The 23,510-nt window shown below is 44.0% G+C and overlaps 1 protein-coding gene across 1 annotated transcript in view; it reads left to right on the top strand.

Annotated features, from left to right (window-relative positions):
* ADCY1 (adenylate cyclase 1) overlaps window positions 1–23,510 on the top strand; it is an 879,311-nt gene that overhangs the window by 748,420 nt on the left and 107,381 nt on the right. The window contains exons 8-10 of the mRNA XM_063922700.1: window positions 19,973–20,128; window positions 21,352–21,546; window positions 23,268–23,365. Of these exons, the coding sequence (XP_063778770.1) occupies window positions 19,973–20,128; window positions 21,352–21,546; window positions 23,268–23,365 (449 nt within the window). The remainder of the gene's footprint in view (window positions 1–19,972; window positions 20,129–21,351; window positions 21,547–23,267; window positions 23,366–23,510) is intronic.

Here is a 23,510-nt window from a genome sequence, read left to right as displayed (position 1 = left end):
AGTGGCCGACACAAACACCTGGCCCATCTAGGAGTGGCACTGCAGTGTCACGCAGGATGGCCCTTCCAAAAAACACTCCCCAAACAGCACATGACGCAAAGAAGAAAAAAAGAGGCGCAATGAGGTAGCTGTGTGAGTAAGCTAAGCGACCCTAGTGGCCGACACAAACACCTGGCCCATCTAGGAGTGGCACTGCAGTGTCACGCAGGATGGCCCTTCCAAAAAACACTCCCCAAACAGCACATGACGCAAAGAAGAAAAAAAGAGGCGCAATGAGGTAGCTGTGTGAGTAAGCTAAGCGACCCTAGTGGCCGACACAAACACCTGGCCCATCTAGGAGTGGCACTGCAGTGTCACGCAGGATGGCCCTTCCAAAAAACACTCCCCAAACAGCCCATGACGCAAAGAAGAAAAAATGAGGCGCAATGAGGTAGCTGTGTGAGTAAGCTAAGCGACCCTAGTGGCCGACACAAACACCTGGCCCATCTAGGAGTGGCACTGCAGTGTCACGCAGGATGGCCCTTCCAAAAAACACTCCCCAAACAGCACATGACGCAAATAAAAATGAAAGAAAAAAGAGGTGCAAGATGGAATTGTCCTTGGGCCCTCCCACCCACCCTTATGTTGTATAAACAGGACATGCACACTTTAACCAACCCATCATTTCAGTGACAGGGTCTGCCACACGACTGTGACTGAAATGACGGGTTGGTTTGGACCCCCACCGAAAAAGAAGCAATTAATCTCTCCTTGCACAAACTGGCTCTACAGAGGCAAGATGTCCACCTCATCATCATCCTCCGATATATCACCGTGTACATCCCGCTCCTCACAGATTATCAATTCGTCCCCACTGGAATCCACCATCTCAGCTCCCTGTGTACTTTGTGGAGGCAATTGCTGCTGGTCAATGTCTCCACGGAGGAATTGATTATAATTCATTTTAATGAACATCATCTTCTCCACATTTTCTGGAAGTAACCTCGTACGCAGATTGCTGACAAGGTGAGCGGCGGCACTAAACACTCTTTCGGAGTACACACTTGTGGGAGGGCAACTTAGGTAGAATAAAGCCAGTTTGTGCAAGGGCCTCCAAATTGCCTCTTTTTCCTGCCAGTATAAGTACGGACTGTCTGACGTGCCTACTTGGATGCGGTCACTCATATAATCCTCCACCATTCTTTCAATGGTGAGAGAATCATATGCAGTGACAGTAGACGACATGTCCGTAATCGTTGTCAGGTCCTTCAGTCCGGACCAGATGTCAGCATCAGCAGTCGCTCCAGACTGCCCTGCATCACCGCCAGCGGGTGGGCTCGGAATTCTGATCCTTTTCCTCGCACCCCCAGTTGCGGGAGAATGTGAAGGAGGAGATGTTGACAGGTCGCGTTCCGCTTGACTTGACAATTTTGTCACCAGCAGGTCTTTGAACCCCAGCAGACTTGTGTCTGCCGGAAAGAGAGATCCAAGGTAGGTTTTAAATCTAGGATCGAGCACGGTGGCCAAAATGTAGTGCTCTGATTTCAACAGATTGACCACCCGTGAATCCTTGTTAAGCGAATTAAGGGCTCCATCCACAAGTCCCACATGCCTAGCGGAATCGCTCCCTTTTAGCTCCTCCTTCAATGCCTCCAGCTTCTTCTGCAAAAGCCTGATGAGGGGAATGACCTGACTCAGGCTGGCAGTGTCTGAACTGACTTCACGTGTGGCAAGTTCAAAAGGTTGCAGAACCTTGCACAACGTTGAAATCATTCTCCACTGCGCTTGAGACAGGTACATTCCACCTCCTATATCGTGCTCAATTGTATAGGCTTGAATGGCCTTTTGCTGCTCCTCCAACCTCTGAAGCATATAGAGGGTTGAATTCCACCTCGTTACCACTTCTTGCTTCAGATGATGGCAGGGCAGGTTCAGGCGTTTTTGGTGGTGCTCCAGTCTTCTGTACGTGGTGCCTGTACGCCGAAAGTGTCCCGCAATTCTTCTGGCCACCGACAGCATCTCTTGCACGCCCCTGTCGTTTTTTAAAAAATTCTGCACCACCAAATTCAAGGTATGTGCAAAACATGGGACGTGCTGGAATTTGCCCATATTTAATGCACACACAATATTGCTGGCGTTGTCCGATGCCACAAATCCACAGGAGAGTCCAATTGGGGTAAGCCATTCCGCGATGATCTTCCTCAGTTGCCGTAAGAGGTTTTCAGCTGTGTGAGTATTCTGGAAAGCGGTGATACAAAGCGTAGCCTGCCTAGGAAAGAGTTGGCGTTTGCGAGATGCTGCTACTGGTGCCGCCGCTGCTGTTCTTGCGGCGGGAGTCCATACATCTACCCAGTGGGCTGTCACAGTCATATAGTCCTGACCCTGCCCTGCTCCACTTGTCCACATGTCCGTGGTTAAGTGTACATTGGGTACAACTGCATTTTTTAGGACACTGGTGAGTCTTTTTCTGACGTCCGTGTACATTCTCGGTATCGCCTGCCTAGAGAAGTGGAACCTAGATGGTATTTGGTAACGGGGGCACACTGCCTCAAGAAATTGTCTAGTTCCCTGTGAACTAACGGCGGATACCGGACGCACGTCTAACACCAACATAGTTGTCAAGGCCTCAGTTATCCGCTTTGCAACAGGATGACTGCTGTGATATTTCATCTTCCTCGCAAAGGACTGTTGGACAGTCAATTGCTTGGTGGAAGTAGTAAAAGTGGGCTTACGACTTCCCCTCTGGGATGACCATCGACTCCCAGCAGCAACAACAGCAGCGCCAGCAGCAGTAGGCGTTACACGCAAGGATGCATCGGAGGAATCCCAGGCAGGAGAGGACTCGTCAGAATTGCCAGTGACATGGCCTGCAGGACTATTGGCATTCCTGGGGAAGGAGGAAATTGACACTGAGGGAGTTGGTGGGGTGGTTTGCGTGAGCTTGGTTACAAGAGGAAGGGATTTACTGGTCAGTGGACTGCTTCCGCTGTCGCCCAAAGTTTTTGAACTTGTCACTGACTTATTATGAATGCGCTGCAGGTGACGTATAAGGGAGGATGTTCCGAGGTGGTTAACGTCCTTACCCCTACTTATTACAGCTTGACAAAGGCAACACACGGCTTGACAAATGTTGTCCGCATTTCTGGTGAAATACTTCCACACCGAAGAGCTGATTTTTTTTGGTATTTTCACCAGGCATGTCAACGGCCCTATTCCTCCCACGGACAACAGGTGTCTCCCCGGGTGCCTGACTTAAACAAACCACCTCACCATCAGAATCCTCCTTGTCAATTTCCTCCCCAGCGCCAGCAACACCCATATCCTCCTCATCCTGGTGTACTTCAACACTGACATCTTCAATCTGACTATCAGGAACTGGACTGCGGGTGCTCCTTCCAGCACTTGCAGGGGGCGTGCAAATGGTGGAAGGCGCATGCTCTTCACGTCCAGTGTTGGGAACGTCAGGCATCGCAACCGACACAATTGGACTCTCCTTGTGGATTTGGGATTTCGAAGAACGCACAGTTCTTTGCGGTGCTTTTGCCAGCTTGAGTCTTTTCAGTTTTCTAGCGAGAGGCTGAGTGCTTCCATCCTCATGTGAAGCTGAACCACTAGCCATGAACATAGGCCAGGGCCTCAGCCGTTCCTTGCCACTCCGTGTGGTAAATGGCATATTGGCAAGTTTACGCTTCTCCTCCGACAATTTTATTTTAGATTTTGGAGTCCTTTTTTTACTGATATTTGGTGTTTTGGATTTTACATGCTCTGTACTATGCCATTGGGCATCGGCCTTGGCAGACGACGTTGCTGGCATTTCATCGTCTCGGCCATGACTAGTGGCAGCAGCTTCAGCACGAGGTGGAAGTGGATCTTGATCTTTCCCTAATTTTGGAACCTCAACATTTTTGTTCTCCATATTTGAATAGGCACAACTAAAAGGCACCTCAGGTAAACAATGGAGATGGATGGATACTAGTATACTTATGGATGGACGAGCGACTGCCGACACAGAGGTAGCTACAGCCGTGGACTACCGTACTGTGTCTGCTGCTAATATAGACTGGATGATAATGAGATGAAATCAATATATATATATATATATATATATAATATCACTAGTACTGCAGCCGGACAGGTATATATATTTATTATGTAATGACTGATGACGGACCTGCTGGACACTGTCAGCTCAGCAGCACCGCAGACTGCTACAGTAAGCTACTATAGTAGTATGTATCAAGAAGAAAGAAAAAAAAAACCACGGGTAGGTGGTATACAATTATGGATGGACTGCCGAGTGCCGACACAGAGGTAGCTACAGCCGTGGACTACCGTACTGTGTCTGCTGCTAATATAGACTGGATGATAATGAGATGAAATCAATATAATATCACTAGTACTGCAGCCGGACAGGTATGTATATTTATTATGTAATGACTGATGACGGACCTGCTGGACACTGTCAGCTCAGCAGCACCGCAGACTGCTACAGTAAGCTACTATACTATAGTAGTATGTACAAAGAAGAAAGAAAAAAAAAAACCACGGGGAGGTGGTATACAATTATGGATGGACTGCCGAGTGCCGACACAGAGGTAGCTACAGCCGTGGACTACCGTACTGTGTCTGCTGCTAATATAGACTGAATGATAATGAGATGAAATCAATATAATATCACTAGTACTGCAGCCGGACAGGTATGTATATTTATTATGTAATGACTGATGACGGACCTGCTGGGCACTGTCAGCTCAGCAGCACCGCAGACTGCTACAGAAAGCTACTATACTATAGTAGTATGTACAAAGAAGAAAGAAAAAAAAAACCACGGGGAGGTGGTATACAATTATGGATGGACTGCCGAGTGCCGACACAGAGGTAGCTACAGCCGTGGACTACCGTACTGTGTCTGCTGCTAATATAGACTGGATGATAATGATATGAAATCAATATATATATGTATTTATAATATCACTAGTACTGCAGCCGGACAGGTAGATATATATTTATTAGGTAATGATGACTGATGACGGACCTGCTGGACACTGTCAGCTCAGCAGCACCGCACACTGCTACAGTAAGCTACTATAGTAGTATGTATCAAGAAGAAAGAAAAAAAAAAAAACCACGGGTAGGTGGTATACAATTATGGATGGACTGCCGAGTGCCGACACAGAGGTAGCTACAGCCGTGGACTACCGTACTGTGTCTGCTGCTAATATAGACTGGATGATAATGAGATGAAATCAATATAATATCACTAGTACTGCAGCCGGACAGGTATGTATATTTATTATGTAATGACTGATGACGGACCTGCTGGACACTGTCAGCTCAGCAGCACCGCAGACTGCTACAGTAAGCTACTATACTATAGTAGTATGTACAAAGAAGAAAGAAAAAAAAAAACCACGGGGAGGTGGTATACAATTATGGATGGACTGCCGAGTGCCGACACAGAGGTAGCTACAGCCGTGGACTACCGTACTGTGTCTGCTGCTAATATAGACTGGATGATAATGAGATGAAATCAATATAATATCACTAGTACTGCAGCCGGACAGGTATGTATATTTATTATGTAATGACTGATGACGGACCTGCTGGACACTGTCAGCTCAGCAGCACCGCAGACTGCTACAGTAAGCTACTATACTATAGTAGTATGTACAAAGAAGAAAGAAAAAAAAAAAACCACGGGGAGGTGGTATACAATTATGGATGGACTGCCGAGTGCCGACACAGAGGTAGCTACAGCCGTGGACTACCGTACTGTGTCTGCTGCTAATATAGACTGGATGATAATGATATGAAATCAATATATATATGTATATATAATATCACTAGTACTGCAGCCGGACAGGTAGATATATATTTATTAGGTAATGATGACTGATGACGGACCTGCTGGACACTGTCAGCTCAGCAGCACCGCAGACTGCTACAGTAAGCTACTATAGTAGTATGTATCAAGAAGAAAGAAAAAAAAAAACCACGGGTAGGTGGTATACAATTATGGAGGGACTGCCGAGTGCCGACACAGAGGTAGCTACAGCCGTGGACTACCGTACTGTGTCTGCTGCTAATATAGACTGGATGATAATGAGATGAAATCAATATAATATCACTAGTACTGCAGCCAGACAGGTATGTATATTTATTATGTAATGACTGATGACGGACCTGCTGGACACTGTCAGCTCAGCAGCACCGCAGACTGCTACAGTAAGCTACTATACTATAGTAGTATGTACAAAGAAGAAAGAAAAAAAAAAACCACGGGGAGGTGGTATACAATTATGGATGGACTGCCGATTGCCGACACAGAGGTAGCTACAGCCGTGGACTACCGTACTGTGTCTGCTGCTAATATAGACTGGATGATAATGAGATGAAATCAATATAATATCACTAGTACTGCAGCCGGACAGGTATGTATATTCATTATGTAATGACTGATGACGGACCTGCTGGACACTGTCAGCTCAGCAGCACCGCAGACTGCTACAGTAAGCTACTATACTATAGTAGTATGTACAAAGAAGAAAGAAAAAAAAAACCACGGGGAGGTGGTATACAATTATGGATGGACTGCCGAGTGCCGACACAGAGGTAGCTACAGCCGTGGACTACCGTACGGTGTCTGCTGCTAATATAGACTGGATGATAATGAGATGAAATCAATATAATATCACTAGTACTGCAGCCGGACAGGTATGTATATTTATTATGTAATGACTGATGACGGACCTGCTGGACACTGTCAGCTCAGCAGCACCGCAGACTGCTACAGTAAGCTACTATACTATAGTAGTATGTACAAAGAAGAAAGAAGAAAAAAAAACCACGGGGAGGTGGTATACAATTATGGATGGACTGCCGAGTGCCGACACAGAGGTTGCTACAGCCGTGGACTAACGTACTGTGTCTGCTGCTAATATAGACTGGATGATAATGAGATGAAATCAATATAATATCACTAGTACTGCAGCCGGACAGGTATGTATATTTATTATGTAATGACTGATGACGGACCTGCTGGACACTGTCAGCTCAGCAGCACCGCAGACTGCTACAGTAAGCTACTATACTATAGTAGTATGTACAAAGAAGAAAGAAAAAAAAAAAAACCACGGGGAGGTGGTATACAATTATGGATGGACTGCCGAGTGCCGACACAGAGGTAGCTACAGCCGTGGACTACCGTACTGTGTCTGCTGCTAATATAGACTGGATGATAATGAGATGAAATCAATATAATATCACTAGTACTGCAGCCGGACAGGTATGTATATTTATTATGTAATGACTGATGACGGACCTGCTGGACACTGTCAGCTCAGCAGCACCGCAGACTTCTACAGTAAGCTACTATACTATAGTAGTATGTACAAAGAAGAAAGAAAAAGAAAAAACCACGGGGAGGTGGTATACAATTATGGATGGACTGCCGAGTGCCGACACAGAGGTAGCTACAGCCGTGGACTAACGTACTGTGTCTGCTGCTAATATAGACTGGATGATAATGAGATGAAATCAATATATATGTATATATAATATCACTAGTACTGCAGCCGGACAGGTATATATATATTATGTAATGACTGATGACGGACCTGCTGGACACTGTTAGCTCAGCAGCACCGCAGACTGCTACAGTAAGCTACTATAGTAGTATGTATAAAGAAGAATGAAAAAAAAAAAAACCATGGGTAGGTGGTATACAATATTATATATATATATATATATTATATACAATTATATATATATATATATATATATATATATATTAAACTGGTGGTGATTGATTATTAAACTGGTGGTCAGGTCACTGGTCACACTATCAGCAACTTGCAAGTAGTACTCCTAAGCAGACAATAACAAAATATATTATACTGGTCTGGTGGTCAGTGTGGTCACAATGGCAGTGTGGCACTGACTCTGGCAGCAAAAGTGTGCACTGTACGTTATATGTACTCCTGAGTCCTGCTCTCAGACTCTAACTGCTCCCCACTGTCAGTGTCTCCCCCACAAGTCAGATAATTAATACAGTCACACTATCTAATCTATATCACTTCAGCAAGTAGTAGTAGTATAGTAGTACTCCTCCTAATAATGCTCCCCAAAATTACTACTACTGTGTCTCTCTCTACTGTCTCACTCTCTTCTCTAAACGGAGAGGACGCCAGCCACGTCCTCTCCCTATGAATCTCAATGCACGTGTGAAAATGGCGGCGACGCGCGGCTCCTTATATAGAATCCGAGTCTCGCGATAGAATCCGAGCCTCGCGAGAATCCGACAGCGGGATGATGACGTTCGGTGCGCGCTCGGGTTAACCGAGCAAGGCGGGAAGATCCGAGTCGCTCGGACCCGTGAAGAAAAAACTGAAGTTCGGGCGGGTTCGGATTCAGAGGAACCGAACCCGCTCATCCCTACTTTAAAGTCTATTTATGCGCATACAGGTGCTTTGCTCAGACCGGCAATAGCATCGGCATGGGTGTGTAGTGCAGTTGCAGTTTGGACAGATGCCTTGTCAGCTGACCTTGATACCCTAGATAGGGATACCATTTTATTAACCTTAGGCCACATTAAAGACGCAGTCTTATATATGAGGGATGCTCAAAGAGACATTGGGCTGCTGGGTTCGAGAGCCAACGCCATGGCGATATCTGCTAGGCGCACCCTGTGGACCCGCCAATGGACGGGTGATGCCAACTCAAAGAAACAAATGGAGGTTTTGCCATACAAAGGTGAAGTTTTATTTGGGAAAGGTCTCGCGGACCTGGTTGCCACAGCTACCGCGGGCAAATCTTCCTTTTTGCATTTTGTTCCCCCACAGCAAAAGAAAACTCCACAGTATCAGATGCAGTCCTTTCGGTCGCGTAAGTCCAGAAGAGGTCAGGGCTCATCTTTCCCAGGAGCACAAGTCCTCCCCGGCTTCTACTAAATCCACCGCATGACGCTGGGACTCCACTGAGGGAGTCCACACCGGTGGGGGCACGTGTTCGACTCTTCAGCCAGGGGTGGGTTCTGTCAGACGTGGATCCTTGGGCGATGGATATTGTACCCCAAGGCTACAAACTGGAATTCGAAGAGGTGCCCCCTCACCGATTTTTCAAGTCGGCCTTGCCAGCTTCTTCCCCAGAGAGGGAAGTAGTGTTAGCTGCAATTCAAAAGCTGTATCAACAGCAAGTGATTGTCAAGGTTCCCCTAGTTCAACAGGGGAAAGGGTACTATTCGACCCTGTTCGTGGTCCCGAAGCCGGATGGTTCGGTCAGACCTATTTTAAATCTAAAATCCCTAAACCTGTACTTAAAAAAATTCAAATTCAAGATGGAATCACTCCGGGCTGTGATCTCCAGCCTGGAAGAGGGGGATTTTATGGTGTCACTGGACATGAAGGATGCATACCTTCATGTCCCCATATATCCTCCTCATCAGGCGTACATGAGATTCGCTGTACGGGACTGTCATTATCAGTTTCAGACGTTGCCGTTTGGGCTTTCCACGGCCCCGTGGATTTTCACCAAGGTGATGGCGGAGATGATGGTGCTCCTGCGCAGGCAGGGAGTCACAATTATCCCATACTTGGACGATCTTCTGATAAAAGCAAGATCGAGAGATCAATTGCAGAAGAGCGTGTCGCTCTCTCTGAGAGTGCTACAACAACACAGTTGGATTCTCAATCTGCCAAAGTCACAATTGATTCCAACGACTCGACTATCATTCCTAGGCATGATTCTGGACACGGAACAGAAGAGGGTTTTTCTCCCGGTGGAAAAAGCCCAGGACCTCCAGAACATGGTCAGAGACTTGCTAAAATAAAAAATAGTGTCTGTTCATCATTGCACTCGTGTTCTGGGGAAAATGGTGGCAGCCTACGAGGCCATCCCCTTCGGCAGGTTTCATGCAAGGACTTTTCAGTGGGACCTCCTGGACAAGTGGTCAGGGTCCCATCTACTAATACATCAGAAAATAAGCCTGTCCCCCCGGGCCAGGGTGTCTCTCCTGTGGTGGCTGCAAAGTGCTCACCTTCTAGAGGGTCGCAGGTTCGGCATTCAAGACTGGGTTCTGGTGACCACGGACGCGAGCCTCCGAGGATGGGGAGCAGTCACACAAGGAAGACGTTTTCAGGGCCTATGGTCAAGCCAGGAGGCTTGTCTACACATCAGCGTACTGGAATTGAGGGCCATATTCAACGGCCTACGACAAGCGGAGAATCTTCTTTGCGACCTACAGGTTCTGATCCAATCAGACAACGTCACAGCTGTGGCTCATGTAAACCGCCAAGGCGGGACAAGGAGCAGAGTGGCAATGGCGGAAGCCACCAGGATTCTTCGCTGGGTGGAAAATTACGTAAGCGCTCTGTCAGCGGTCTTCATTCCGGTAGTGGACAACTGGGAAGCAGACTCTCAGCAGACACGATCTCCATCCAGGAGAGTGGGGACTTCATCAAGACGTTGTTACAGAGATAAGAAGTCTTTGGGGAATTCCTCACATAGACATGATGGTGTCACGCCTCAACAAGAAGCTTCGGAGGTATTGTGCCAGGTCAAGGGACCCTCAGGAAGTAGCGTTGGACGCCCTGGTGACACCTTGGGTGTTTCAGTCGGTCTATGTGTTCCCCCCTCTTCCTCTCATCTCAAACATATTGAGAATCATAAGACAAAAAAGAGTGAGAACAATCCTCATTGTTCCAGATTGGCCTCGAAGGGCCTGGTATTCAGATCTTCAGGAGATGCTCACAGAAGATCCATGGCCTCTTCCTCTCAGGGAGGATCTGTTACAACAGGGGCCCTGCGTGTTCCAAGACTTACCGCGGTTACATTTGACGGCATGGCGGTTGAACGCCGCATCCTAGCTGGGAAAGGTATTCCGGAGGAGGTCATCCCTACTCTGATAAAAGCTAGGAAGGAGGTGACGGCAAAACATTATCACCGTATCTGGAGGAAATATGTTTCTTGGTGTGAAGCCAAGAATGCTCCTACGGAAGATTTCCATCTGGGCCGTTTTCTCCACTTTCTACAGATAGGAGTGGATATGGGCCTAAAATTGGGCTCCATTAAGGTACAGATTTCGGGCCTATCTATTTTCTTTCAGAAGAAATTGGCTTCTCTCCCAGAAGTCCAGACTTTGTAAAGGGAGTGCTGCACATCCAGCCTCCTTTTGTGCCCCCTGGGGCACCCTGGGACCTTAATGTGGTGTTACGGTTCCTGAAGTCTCACTGGTTTGAACGGTTGAATTGAAATTTCTCACTTGGAAGGTGGTCATGTTGTTGGCCTTGGCATCTGCAAGGTGGGTGTCCGAATTGGCGGCCTTGTCTCACAAGAGCCCCTATTTGACCTTCCACGTGGATAGAGCAGAGTTGAGGACTCGTCCTCAATTTTTGCCTAAGGTGGTTTCTACATTTCATATGAACCAACCTATTGTGGTGCCTGTGGCTACGGGTGACTTGGAGTATTCCAAGTCCCTGGATGTAGTCAGGGCCTTAAAAATCTATGTAGCCAGGACGGCTCGAATTAGGAAAACAGAAGCACTGTTTGTCCTGTATGCAGCCAACAAAGTTGTCGCTCCTGCTTCGAAGCAGACTATTGCTCGCTGGATATGTAACATGATTCAACAGGCTCATTCTACGGCGGGATTGCCGTTAACAAATATAGTGAAGGCCCATTCCTCTAGGAAGGTGGCCTTGTCTTGGGCGGCTGCCCGAGGCGTCTCGGCTTTACAGCTTTGCCGAGCAGCTACCTGGTCAGGTTCAAACACTTTTGCAAAGTTCTATAAGTTTGATACCCTGGCTGAGGAGGATCTTGCCCGCCCGGTCTGGAGCTTTGGTATAAACCCCATGGTCCTTACGGAGTCCCCAGCATCCTCTAGGACGTAAGAGAAAATAAGATTTTAAACCTACCAGTAAATCTTTTTCTCCTAGTCCGTAAAGGATGCTGGGTGCCCGTCCCAGTGCGGACAAAATCTGCAAGGCTTGTATATAGTTGTTGCTTACATAAGGGTTATGTTACAGTTGAGATCAGCCTTTCGCTGATACTGGTTTTTGTTCATACTGTTAACTGGTTGCGTATAGTCCAGGTTATACGGTGTGGATGGTGTGGGCTGGTATGAATCTTGCCCTTAGATTAACAAGATCCTTTCCTCATATTGTCCATCTCCTCTGGGCACAGTTTCTCTAACTGAGGTCTGGAGGAGGGGCATAGAGGGAGGAGCCAGTGCACACCCATTCTAAAGTTCTTTATAGTGCCCATGTCTCCTGCGGAGCCCGTCTATACCCCATGGTCCTTACGGAGTCCCCAGCATCCTCTACGGACTAGGAGAAAAAGATTTACCGGTAGGTTTAAAATCTTATTCTCCCCCCCCCCCCCCGCAAACATCGGTCGAGAAGATTGATAACATCGGAACATCTGTAACTTTGCAACCATCGCGACATTACTTTTAACACCCAAGACAGCTGCCAGGTACACAGGGGGTGCTGGGGGGACGGGGGGTTGTTTTACACTTTCCCAGCGGCTGCCATTGTTTGCAGCCGTTGGGTAGGGGGACCTGCCATGCTAACCGATCAGCAGTAATCGGCAGCACGGCAACACTGAGGGGAGGGTGCAGGGAGGCAGAGGGACCTTCCAGTCCCTCTGACAGCAGCAGCGGAGGGAAGTTTCTCTTCCCTGACGCTGCTAACACTGTTTATCTGACTGGTCGCATCCTGTGCGCCCAGGTCAGATAAAGCACTTGCTGATATGGTCGCATCTGATGCGACCATGCCAGGCAAGTGGTTAACAAGATATGCGCGCCCCCGTTTTTCACACCTGTCCTATTCTAAAATTGTGAAAATGGGATTCACACGATAATTTTAGCCAGCAAAACCAGAGATAAGTATAGGTGAAAATGGGGAAATCTGACTAATATACTAATAAAAAAAATAATATAGAAAAACATTATAGAAGTATATAAGAAGCCATAATAAAACTATTTGAGGTACTTAAATTAGGTTAAATGGCTGTTATATAATTTTTTTTTTTTAAATGTGAAAACTTATAAAGAATGACTGCAGAAAATTCTTGTTTAAGAATTGGTGCTTTCAAATTACAAAGAGAGTTACTTATGAGAGCATCAAAAGTTCAAATGTTTGACAGGTATTAGGATTGAAATACATTTTACTATATTTAAATGTCAGATGCAAAAATATTGTATCCTATCAGCTGGGATAGACCTGAACTATAAAAGTTTTTTTTTCCTTTGGATTCCATGTGGCAGTAATGAGAACTGACACTAGCAGGTATTATGTCAGAAACAATCTAAATCATTTCGAACAGCAACAGATGGGTAAAGATATGTCCATGATTACATTTCAGTTTTCCAAAATGTTACATTGTATTGTTTTGACTGCAGTCAACTAAAAGTAAAGTCTTAAGGCCCGTTCAGGGCGAGAGATGTGTGCTGAGCGAACCGCGATGTGTGCTGAGCGTGCAGGGGAGGAGGACGGGGGGGGGGGGGGCAGGTGAAATGAGCGACCTGCTAGATTGAGGCCAATCTAGCACCAGCAATAGCGACACGTGAGGCCGCGCATCGCTATCGCTGTGGGGCATACACACGGACAGATTATGTTTAAAATGTAAGCAATCTAGTCAAAGTGCTTAGAATATCACTCCTTAAGTACCCCTCTTTACACAACTTAAAGATGGCAAAGCTAGATAACAAGTATTATTAGTAAATGTCATCAGGATGCTGTGACCCTCCCTGTAATTAAAAGGACATTAGAAGTTATAAAGGCTTTTGTTACCACATAAAGGCTTGTGGCTGCAAGTCTAAGGTATCTTCCAGTGCCCATGATGTTATTACCTGATGGGGTGCACTGTAGTTGTCCTAATGAACACTGTAATATCTAAATTTTCAAAGTGAATATATGATAATATGAAATACATTAGTTTGTAACTATATTCATATTTCAGTTCATATACTTCTACTAATCATATTTTTTTAGTAAATACTCAAAGTAAATACTCTAAGTTTGGAATATCACTGGTCTAATTAATTCAAGATTAGCTGCTTTTGCTTATGATATTTTGCAGTCTATTGTACCACTTTCACATCGCACAAATAACCCGGTATCGACCCGGCATATTGCCGGGTCGACACGGGTCAGTGTGTGGCGTGACAGCGCCATGTCCGAATTCGCCTGACCTGGTAATTCAACCCGGGTTATAAGAAGGTTTATTTCCGGGTTGAATACGTAAACGGATTCCCGGGTCGATGTGACCCAGCTCACCCCCGCTGCCTGCTCCGCCCCCCACTGCTATGGCAACCGACCTGCCATATTGCCGGGTCTGGAAGCCAGCAAAAGGGGTAGCAGAGTGTCCAATGCCGGATCCCACCCAGGAAGGACCCGTTTCCAGTTTTGGGGTGGGATCCGGCATTGGAGGTCTGATAGGGGTATTGGTTGATCAGGCCCAGGCAGTATTGGTTCAAACCTCACAAATAGCATCAGAATTTGTCTCTTATTAACAGCGGCTGTATAGCTCTAAATTGGACTGCACTCCGCTGGAAATAAGTAATTATTTACATAACATAGTTACCTTCCTTATGTAGTAAGGCTCATGACCTCCTGGAAGCTTCTTTAACATCAGATGAGATTTAAGCTACGATTAAAGTGTCTCCTGGTGGTAAAGCTTCATGGATGTCATTCCTTCTGAGCTGTACAAGAAACATTTAGGTTTCTTTGTACCCCGGCTACTTAATCTATTTAAGTTAATTTTTGAACAAGATATGCTTCCTCCAACAATGGCAGAGGCATTGATTATTCTCCCAAAGCCTGACAAAGACCCTAGAAATGTTGATTATTATTGCCCTACTGTATTTATCTCTTGCCCACTGATATTAAAATTTTGGCCAAAGTCTTAGCGGGTAGACTATAACACAGATCATCCACCCTGATCAAACAGGGTTTATGAGACCTTCATTATGCTAAGACGTTTGTTTACTCACATGCAGGCTTCCCGTGGGGAGGCCCATTCCTCCATCGTAGTTTCATTAGATGCAGCAAAGGCTTTTGATTCAGTGGAGTGGGTCTTCCTCTGGGAAACTATGTGTAGATTTGGCATAGGTCCGAATTTTATTAAATATGTTAGATTGTTGTATTTCTTACCCAAGGCCAGAGTATCAGTGAATGGTTATGTCTACCACTCCTTTCCTTTGTCCCGAGGAACAACACAGGGATGTCCATTGTCCCCTACTCTGTTTGCCATTGCTATAAAACTGCTAGCATGCCTGATAAGGGCAAATATTAAGATCTTGGGAATTAAGGTTGGAGCTAAGGAAAATAGAATAGCCCTATATGCTGGTGATATTTTGCTATTTGTGGATGACTATGCTAATTCTATGCCTAACACTCTAGAAATTATTAATACATTTGGATGCTATTCTGGGCTTCAGATTAATTGGGACAAATCTAGCATCACCCCGCTTAGTGGTACGATTCCAGTGGTCCCTTTAGTCTCTCTTCCATTAATGTGGGTGGACTCCTTCAAATATTTGGGGATTAGGGTGTCCAATGATTCTTGTAAATATGCTTCCCTAAATATTATACCACAGATACCCTATCTTCGCTCAAGAATAAAGACTTGGGGGAACTTCCTTTGACTATTTCTGGTAGGATTAATTTAATAAAAATGTTTTTTCAGCCCAAGCTTCTTTATATCCTTCAGCAGTCGCCTGTATATATTTCTCAAAAAACCTTTAAACAAATTGAAAGTTTACTGTCATCTTTAATTTGGGCCAACAAAAGAGCGCGTTTGAAACTTGACACTGCTTCAGCCAAAACTCTTAGGAGGTCTCGCCCTTTCTGTTTTTAAGTATAATTACTATGCGGTACAATTAGAACATATTTGGGATTGGGTAAATGACTCTGATACGTTAGCCCTACATTCGCAAATGATAATGCAGAAATACCCAGGTGGCATAGCCTTGCAAATGCTTCTTTGTGGGAATACCAAAATGTCCAAAATCCTGCTTGTGAAACAAGCTATTCTTACTTGGAAGTTGGTACTCACTGTTCTGCATGGTCAGCGTATCGATCCGGATAGCCCATTAGACAACAGATATGGTTTTTCGGAATTATCTCTATTACAGACAAGTTAAGTATGGGGGGAGTGGGGAATAATGTCCATAGGCCACTTATATAATGGAGACATATTCAAATAATTTCAACAACTTCAGCAAGACTATAATGTACCCTCCATTTATTTTTTATAGTTTTCTGCAATTAAGACATGCTATTAATGTACAGTTCCCTAATACCCCTCCAATAGTCACTGACTCTCCTGTTTATCTCTTTTACAAAATCAGGGGAATAGGCATTTAGTTTCTGACATCTATATGGTTATACTTCAGATGCATCACTCAGATCAATTGTCTTCCCTTAAGAGTAAATGGAAATCTGATTTGGCCCCAATTGCGGATGACATATGGGAATATGTCTTGGGAGCCCCCGCCTTTCCACTACTACCATTAGATACCATAAAATACAGTTATTTATACTTCATAAAGTGTACATGACCCCAGTAAGACTCTTATTGGTGGAAGCCACAATACAAAATGTCCAAAATGTGGTATCCCGGATGCCGATTTTTGGCACATGAATTGGCTATGCCCTCTAGTGGCAACTTTTTGGATTAATGTTATACATGCCTAGGTGAGAACTGGAATTCCCTTATTTATTCTCACGCCTATGGTTTGTGTACTACCGGCTGTAGTGGAGGAAACTCTTGATGCTCCTTGCAGACAGTGGGGGTCATTCCGAGTTGTTCGCTTGTTGCCGATTTTTGCAATGGAGCGATTAAGGCAAAAATGCGCATACGCATGGTACGCAGTGCGCATGCGCTAAGTATTTTAGCACAAAACTTAGTAGATTTACTCACGTCCGAACGAAGAATTTTCATTGTTGAAGTAATCGGAGTGTGATTGACAGGAAGTGGTTGTTTCTGGGCGGAAACTGACCGTTTTCTGTGAGTGTGCGGAAAAACGCAGGCGTGCCAGGATAAAACGCGGGAGTGTCTGGAGAAACAGGGGAGTGGCTGACCGAACGCAGGGCATGTTTGTGACGTCAAACCAGGAACGAAACGGGCTGAGCTGGTCGCAGAGTAGGAGTAAGTTCCGAGCTACTCAGAAAGTGCTAAGAAATTTCTATTCGCAATTCTGCTAATCTTTCGTTCGCAATTCTGCTAAGCTAAGATACACTCCCAGAGGGCGGCGGCTTAGCGTGTGCAATGCTGCCAAAATCTGCTAGCGAGCGAACAACTCGGAATGAGGGCCAATATGTAATAAACATGTGTGTTCTAGCTAAGGTCTCTATTGTCAGACTTTGGATTGCCGGTAAAGCTCCGGTATTAAAGTCCTGGGTATCCCTGGCTAACCAAATGGCAGCCCATGAGAAATTTGTATACCTAGCTATGAAGGCTGAAAAAAAGTACTGTATATATTTGAGTATAAGTCGACCCGAATATAAGCCGAGGCACCTAATTTTACCACAAAAACCTGGGAAAACTTATTGACTCGAGTATAAGCCTAGGGTGGGAAATGCAGCTCTAGCCGTACACAGCCCTTATACTGCCAGATATGCCCCCACAGTGCCAGATATGCCCTCATAGTGCCAGATATGCCCCCACAGTGCCAGATATGCCCTCATACTGCCAGATATGCATGCCCCCTCAGTGCCAGATATGCCCTCACACTGCCAGATATTCCCCCACAGTGCCAGATATGCCATCATACTGCCAGATATGCATGCCCCCTTAGTGCCAGATATGCCCTCACACTGCCAGATATGCCCCCACAGTGCCAGATATGCCCTCATACTGCCAGATATGCCCTCATACTGCCAGATATGCATGCCCCTCAGTGCCAGATATGCCCTCACACTGCCAGATATGCCCCACAGTGCCAGATACATCCTCATACTGCCAGATATGCATGCCCCCTCAATTCCAGATATGCCCTCACACTGTCAGATATGCCCCCACAGTGCCAGATATGCCCTCATACTGCCAGATATGCATGCCCCCACAGTGCCAGATATGCCCTCACACTGCCAGATATGCCTCCCCAGTGCCAGATATGCCCTCATACTGCCAGATATGCATGCCCCCTCAGTGCCAGATATGCCCTCACACTGCCAGATATGCCCCCACAGTGCCAGATATGCCCTCATACTGCCAGATATGCATGTCCCCTCAATGCCTGATATGCCCACACACTGCCAGATATGCCCCCACAGTGCCAGATATGCCCTCATACTGCCAGATATGCATGCCCCCTCAGTGCCAGATAAGCCCCCACAGTGCCAGATATGCCCTCATACTGCCAGATATGCATGCCCCCTCAGTGCCAGATATGCCCTCACACTGCCAGATTTGCCCCCACAGTGCCAGATATGACCCCACAGTGCAAGATATGACCTCATACTGCCAGATATGCATGCCCCCTCAGTGCCTCATATGCCCCCCCCCCCCCCCGAGTGCCAAATATGCTCCCCCAGTGCCTGCTATAACTTACCCTCCACCGCTCCCGCATTGTCTTGTGAAGGAGGGACATTTAGGGCACAGCACGCGCCTCTCCTGTGTCCCTCCTGCGTCTCCGGCGGCCGCGGCGGGTCTGTTAAATGAAGTGCCGGTTCGTGAGCCAATCAGAGCTCACGAACGGGTACTTCCTTTAATAGACCCGCCGCTGCCGCCGGAGACGCAGGAGGGACACAGGAGAGGTGCGCGCTGTGCCCTCCGTGTCCCTCCCTACCACTGCACTGCCAGCACTGACTTGAGCATAAGCCAAGGGGGCTTTTTCAGCACAAAAAAAAAGTGCTGAAAAAGTCGGCTTATACTCGATTATATACGGTATTTTAGTATTTGGGGTCAATGGTTGGACTCTCCCTACTCAGCAAGCCGACAAAATTAAATTCAGTGGGTATGTTTTGTCATTTACCATTACTATTGTGTATTGATTGTTAATGGTTATACATTGTGAGGAAGCAATCTCCTGAGATTTCTTGACACCACAACGTGTCACACTGTATATCATGCTCTAAAATGACTTCAACACACACACAGATATTTTTGGTGAATGTTGTTTATTTTGATCTGATTTGTTTTGTATTGTTCAGTTTTGTCTAAACTTTTAAAACTCAATAAAAACTATTGAATTGAAAATAAGTTAAAGTATAAAATATTGACAAGTGCATATACACTTAAAGGGGGCAATGGGGGGACCAGGCCATGCTGCATGGCCTTCACTAGCAATATCGCTAGATCGAACTGCATGCAGGTCCAAAGGGCAATGCTGCTGATGACCCGCGGAAGCGTGCATCGTCTGCGACATAGTGGCTACACACTGGATGATTTTAACAATTTGTCACTTAGATCCATCAAAATCTGGGAAATCGTTTAAAAAAAAAACAAATGTGTGACACTGTAGCTTTCTATGGTTTAATGAAAATAATATTACCAGAATATTATGCTAGTAAATGTGCCTACTTGGCTACAGGAATAAACTTTAAAGTAAGCTATTACATCATTAATGTTTATTTTTATTAATTAAAAAATACAATGTCATTTGCCCCTTCTCCATAGAAACTGAAAGCAGGTGTCCCAACCTTCATTTGGGATTCACATACTGTACTGTAGCTTTATTTAAAAAAAAACAGGACACACTGCATTCTGCCTGGAATGTTTTGTAAATGAAACTGTTAAGCAACTTTGTTTTATTGCTTTGTCAAGTACTAATAGTGTATGTATTATAATTTGAGACAATTTTATTATACTGAGTATTTAGAAATATGACATTTAGGTGAATATTTCACATTATTTTTAAAGTAACTATCACATAAAAAAGTTTAAGTTGACTGCTACTGTATATATCTTTTACACTTGTAATACAATGTGTTATTACTTTATCTTTAAACACTACAGTAACTAAATCTTGGTTTTCTGTTTTAATATGTGCTAGATATTTCCAGGACTGATTCTGTCTGATATAAAGCCAGCCAAAAGGATGAAGTTCAAGACTGTCTGCTATTTGTTAGTGCAACTCATGCACTGTCGTAAAATGTTCAAGGCGGAGATCCCATTTTCAAATGTAATGACTTGTGAGGATGATGATAAGGTAATAATATTTGTTATTTGCATTTTCCTATACATGTAGTTTTATTAGTAAATAGAGTATATATAATGCTATGGCTTTGGATGTGAAAAGTTGTACATAGGTGGACAGACCCAATTGAAGGCAATGAAGTGGTTAGATTACAAAATGCAGTAATTTTTATTTACATTTTTAAAAAAAAAAAGCATCTTAGAAGTGACTAGAATAAATGTCAGACTAGCATATATGTGGCTCACAAATAAATCTACTTACTGTATGTATGCCCACTGGAGAGTAAAAACAATCTTATATAGTGCCCATGATTTATGCTATAAATACTTGTACTCACGCTTTTTCTTATATACTGTCTATTACTTCTTGGTCTTTTCCAGCTCCCCCCCCCCCCCCCCCCAAGTAAGCATAAGGAAGGAGGTTGTTTTGAACATGTGGGGGATTACCCTGCGGCTGTCACTAGTGGGCTCCCAACGGACCAATTTAGTTGTTGCTCCAATCGGGCATGAATGCCATGGGGGGACATATTTCTTCTTGCAGCCTCCTAAGATAGCAAGAAGAAGTGTGCAAATGACCCATGGTTGGCGCTTGGGTGCCATAACCAGGACGTTGGACAGGTTAAGCTGCTAAACCTCATCTATTTGGGTGCAACATGCATAATAAATAATGAGCACCTGGAACAATTGAATTGCTCTGTTGGGTGCCTATTAATTACAGTGGCGCCCAAAGCAATAAAATTCCTCCATGGAATCTACATGTGTTTTAACATAGCCACAGCCATGCATTTATGGGTACACAACTCAAACACATATCCACTACCAAGTAGGCCAGTTTAGAATTATGTTTGTGCAGAGATGCATCTATCTGTTTTCTGTAGTGCAAGTGTCTGCTGATATTGGTAATGGTTATGAAACCAAGTGTATGGATAGGGGTATTAAGGTCACGTAGATACGTAAAACTCAGCATATGGGCGAATTTACTCATTTAGTTCTGTGCTTGTAATGCAAATGCCACATAGTGTCTAAGGAAGCATCATTCTAAATATTTCCTTGATTACTATGTAAGTTATATTTTCAACATCATTGTGTGTTACTGTTGGTCAACTATGCTTCACTAAAGTTTATCCCAAATTTCAGAATAAAATTGAGTATTCTAATTTTTATTTTATTTTTTATATTTTGACTGTTTTATAATATCTTTACTTTAATGTCCTCTCGTATTTTCATGTGACACAGAGTAGAGCTTTACGAACAGCCTCCGAAAAACTCAGGAACCGTTCCTCATTTTCCACAAATGTCATACACAATACTCCTGGAACCCGTGTGAATCGCTATATTAGTCGTCTGATTGAAGCTCGACAAACTGATTCAGAGATGTCAGATTTGAATTTTATAAGTTTAAGATATAAGCAAATTGAACGTGAACAGAAAGTAAGTCGTGCTTAATTATTCATCAAGAACACAGATTACTTCATCTGCCAGTTTTCATACCCCACACTGGATACATTTTATTAGTGATTAAATTAAATAGGAATGATCAGAGACCTATTTTGATTACATTTGGCTTAAATAAAATTAAAGTTAAAATGTTATATTCCCTGTCTTGAAAGAGACAAAAAATTGTCTTGAAATTACAGAATGAAACATCTCAAATTGCTTGTAATATCTACAGGGCCCAATTCTGGCAATGCCCTAGCTTTCTTTCAAATGAGATCTTTTGGGATTCTTGATAGTATCTAAGCTTTGCCAAAGCTATGCTAAAATAGACAAATGTGTAATTAATAATACTAAAATATTAAAATGGCCACAGTCCATTTTTTTTCTTCTTTTTTTACAAAGCATTCAATGTTTGCTTGGCCGTGAACAATGGTACAAATAACATATTTTTATTTATTTTATTAGCAGTTTCTTATATAACGCAGCATATTCCGTTGCGCTTTACAATTAGAAAAACAATTATAGAACAAAACTGTGCAAAAACAGACAGACATGGAGGTAAGAAGGCCCTGCTCGCAAGTTTACAAACTAAAGGAGTGGACGATGTTATTTGCAATATCATATGGACATAACTGCAGTTTGAATGTCCATTTCTTAAGCAAATAAATAGAGCCATAAAAGAAATATGATTGATGTGTATTGGATGCTTGTTTGATTTACAGTTTTATACTGCATAATTCTATGGGGGAAATTCAATTAGCCACAGTAATTCACCATAGGCTAATTGTTCCACCTGGGGCTATTCAATTAGCCACCGTCAGCAAAACTTTTGGGATTTTATTTTACACCTGTATACAGAGGCAAAAAAAATATCCCTGGTAACCAGAAGGTTAACACATGAATCAGTGAACTTTTCAACAGCCACAGTAATTCACCATATGCTAATTGTTCCACCTGGGGCTATTCAATTAGCCACCGTCGGCAAAACTTTTGGGATTTTATTTTACACCTGTATACAGAGGCAAAAAAAATATCCCTGGTAACCAGAAGGTTAACACATGAATCAGTGAACTTTTCAACAGCCACAGTAATTCACCATAGGCTAATTGTTCCACCTGGGGCTATTCAAATAGCCACCGTCAGCAAAACTTTTGGGATTTTATTTTACACCTGTATACAGAGGCAAAAAAAATATCCCTGAACTTTTCAACACTGTTATCCCATGTCAATGCCCAATAACATGTTAATTTAACAGGCGTTAAACAGGGTCTCAGGTGAAAAAGGGAGTGTAATTGAATAAGAAATTGTAAATAAATAATAGCCACGTTCGTTAAAGCCTGAGGCTACCACCCTTTTTCACCCCGGTTAACTTAATGCGGGCAATTGAATTTCCCCCCCAATTCTTAACATATTTGCTGTTACATACAGTAGTAAATATTTTCTAGATGTGTATTAAGCTGCTATTAGTCATATTATTTTTATACAACTTATTCATCGCCATTACTATCATTTCTTTCCAATGTTTGATTTATGAAATATCACAGTTTAGACACAGTAATTTGTCCATCTCTAATGTGCAATGTAAATTTAAATTGTGTATAAATCTCTGGAAATTTGAACCCACAATAGCTTATTTGTAACTTCCTTTCAGTACAAGATAGCAGAAATGACAAGTGTGTCTTATTTACTGTTTTTTTTTCTCCTTCTTCCGACAGTATTACCAGCTTCATGATGAATATTTCACCAGTGCAGTCGTTCTTTCATTAATTTTAGCTGCCTTATTTGGCCTTGTCTACCTTTTAATAATTCCACAGTAAGTATCTTAAGTAAAAGACATTTACATTTTTACAATATATTGTAATCTATCAAATACATATGAAATTCAAGTTTATACAACCATCCTTCTGCCTTCAATGAGCCTACATGTGACAGATATGGAGGAAATCCTCCACAGCAGG

Source organism: Pseudophryne corroboree, chromosome 5, assembly GCF_028390025.1.
Source record: "Pseudophryne corroboree isolate aPseCor3 chromosome 5, aPseCor3.hap2, whole genome shotgun sequence".
Classification (NCBI taxonomy): domain Eukaryota; kingdom Metazoa; phylum Chordata; class Amphibia; order Anura; family Myobatrachidae; genus Pseudophryne; species Pseudophryne corroboree.
This window is presented reverse-complemented; position numbering and strand designations above follow the sequence as displayed.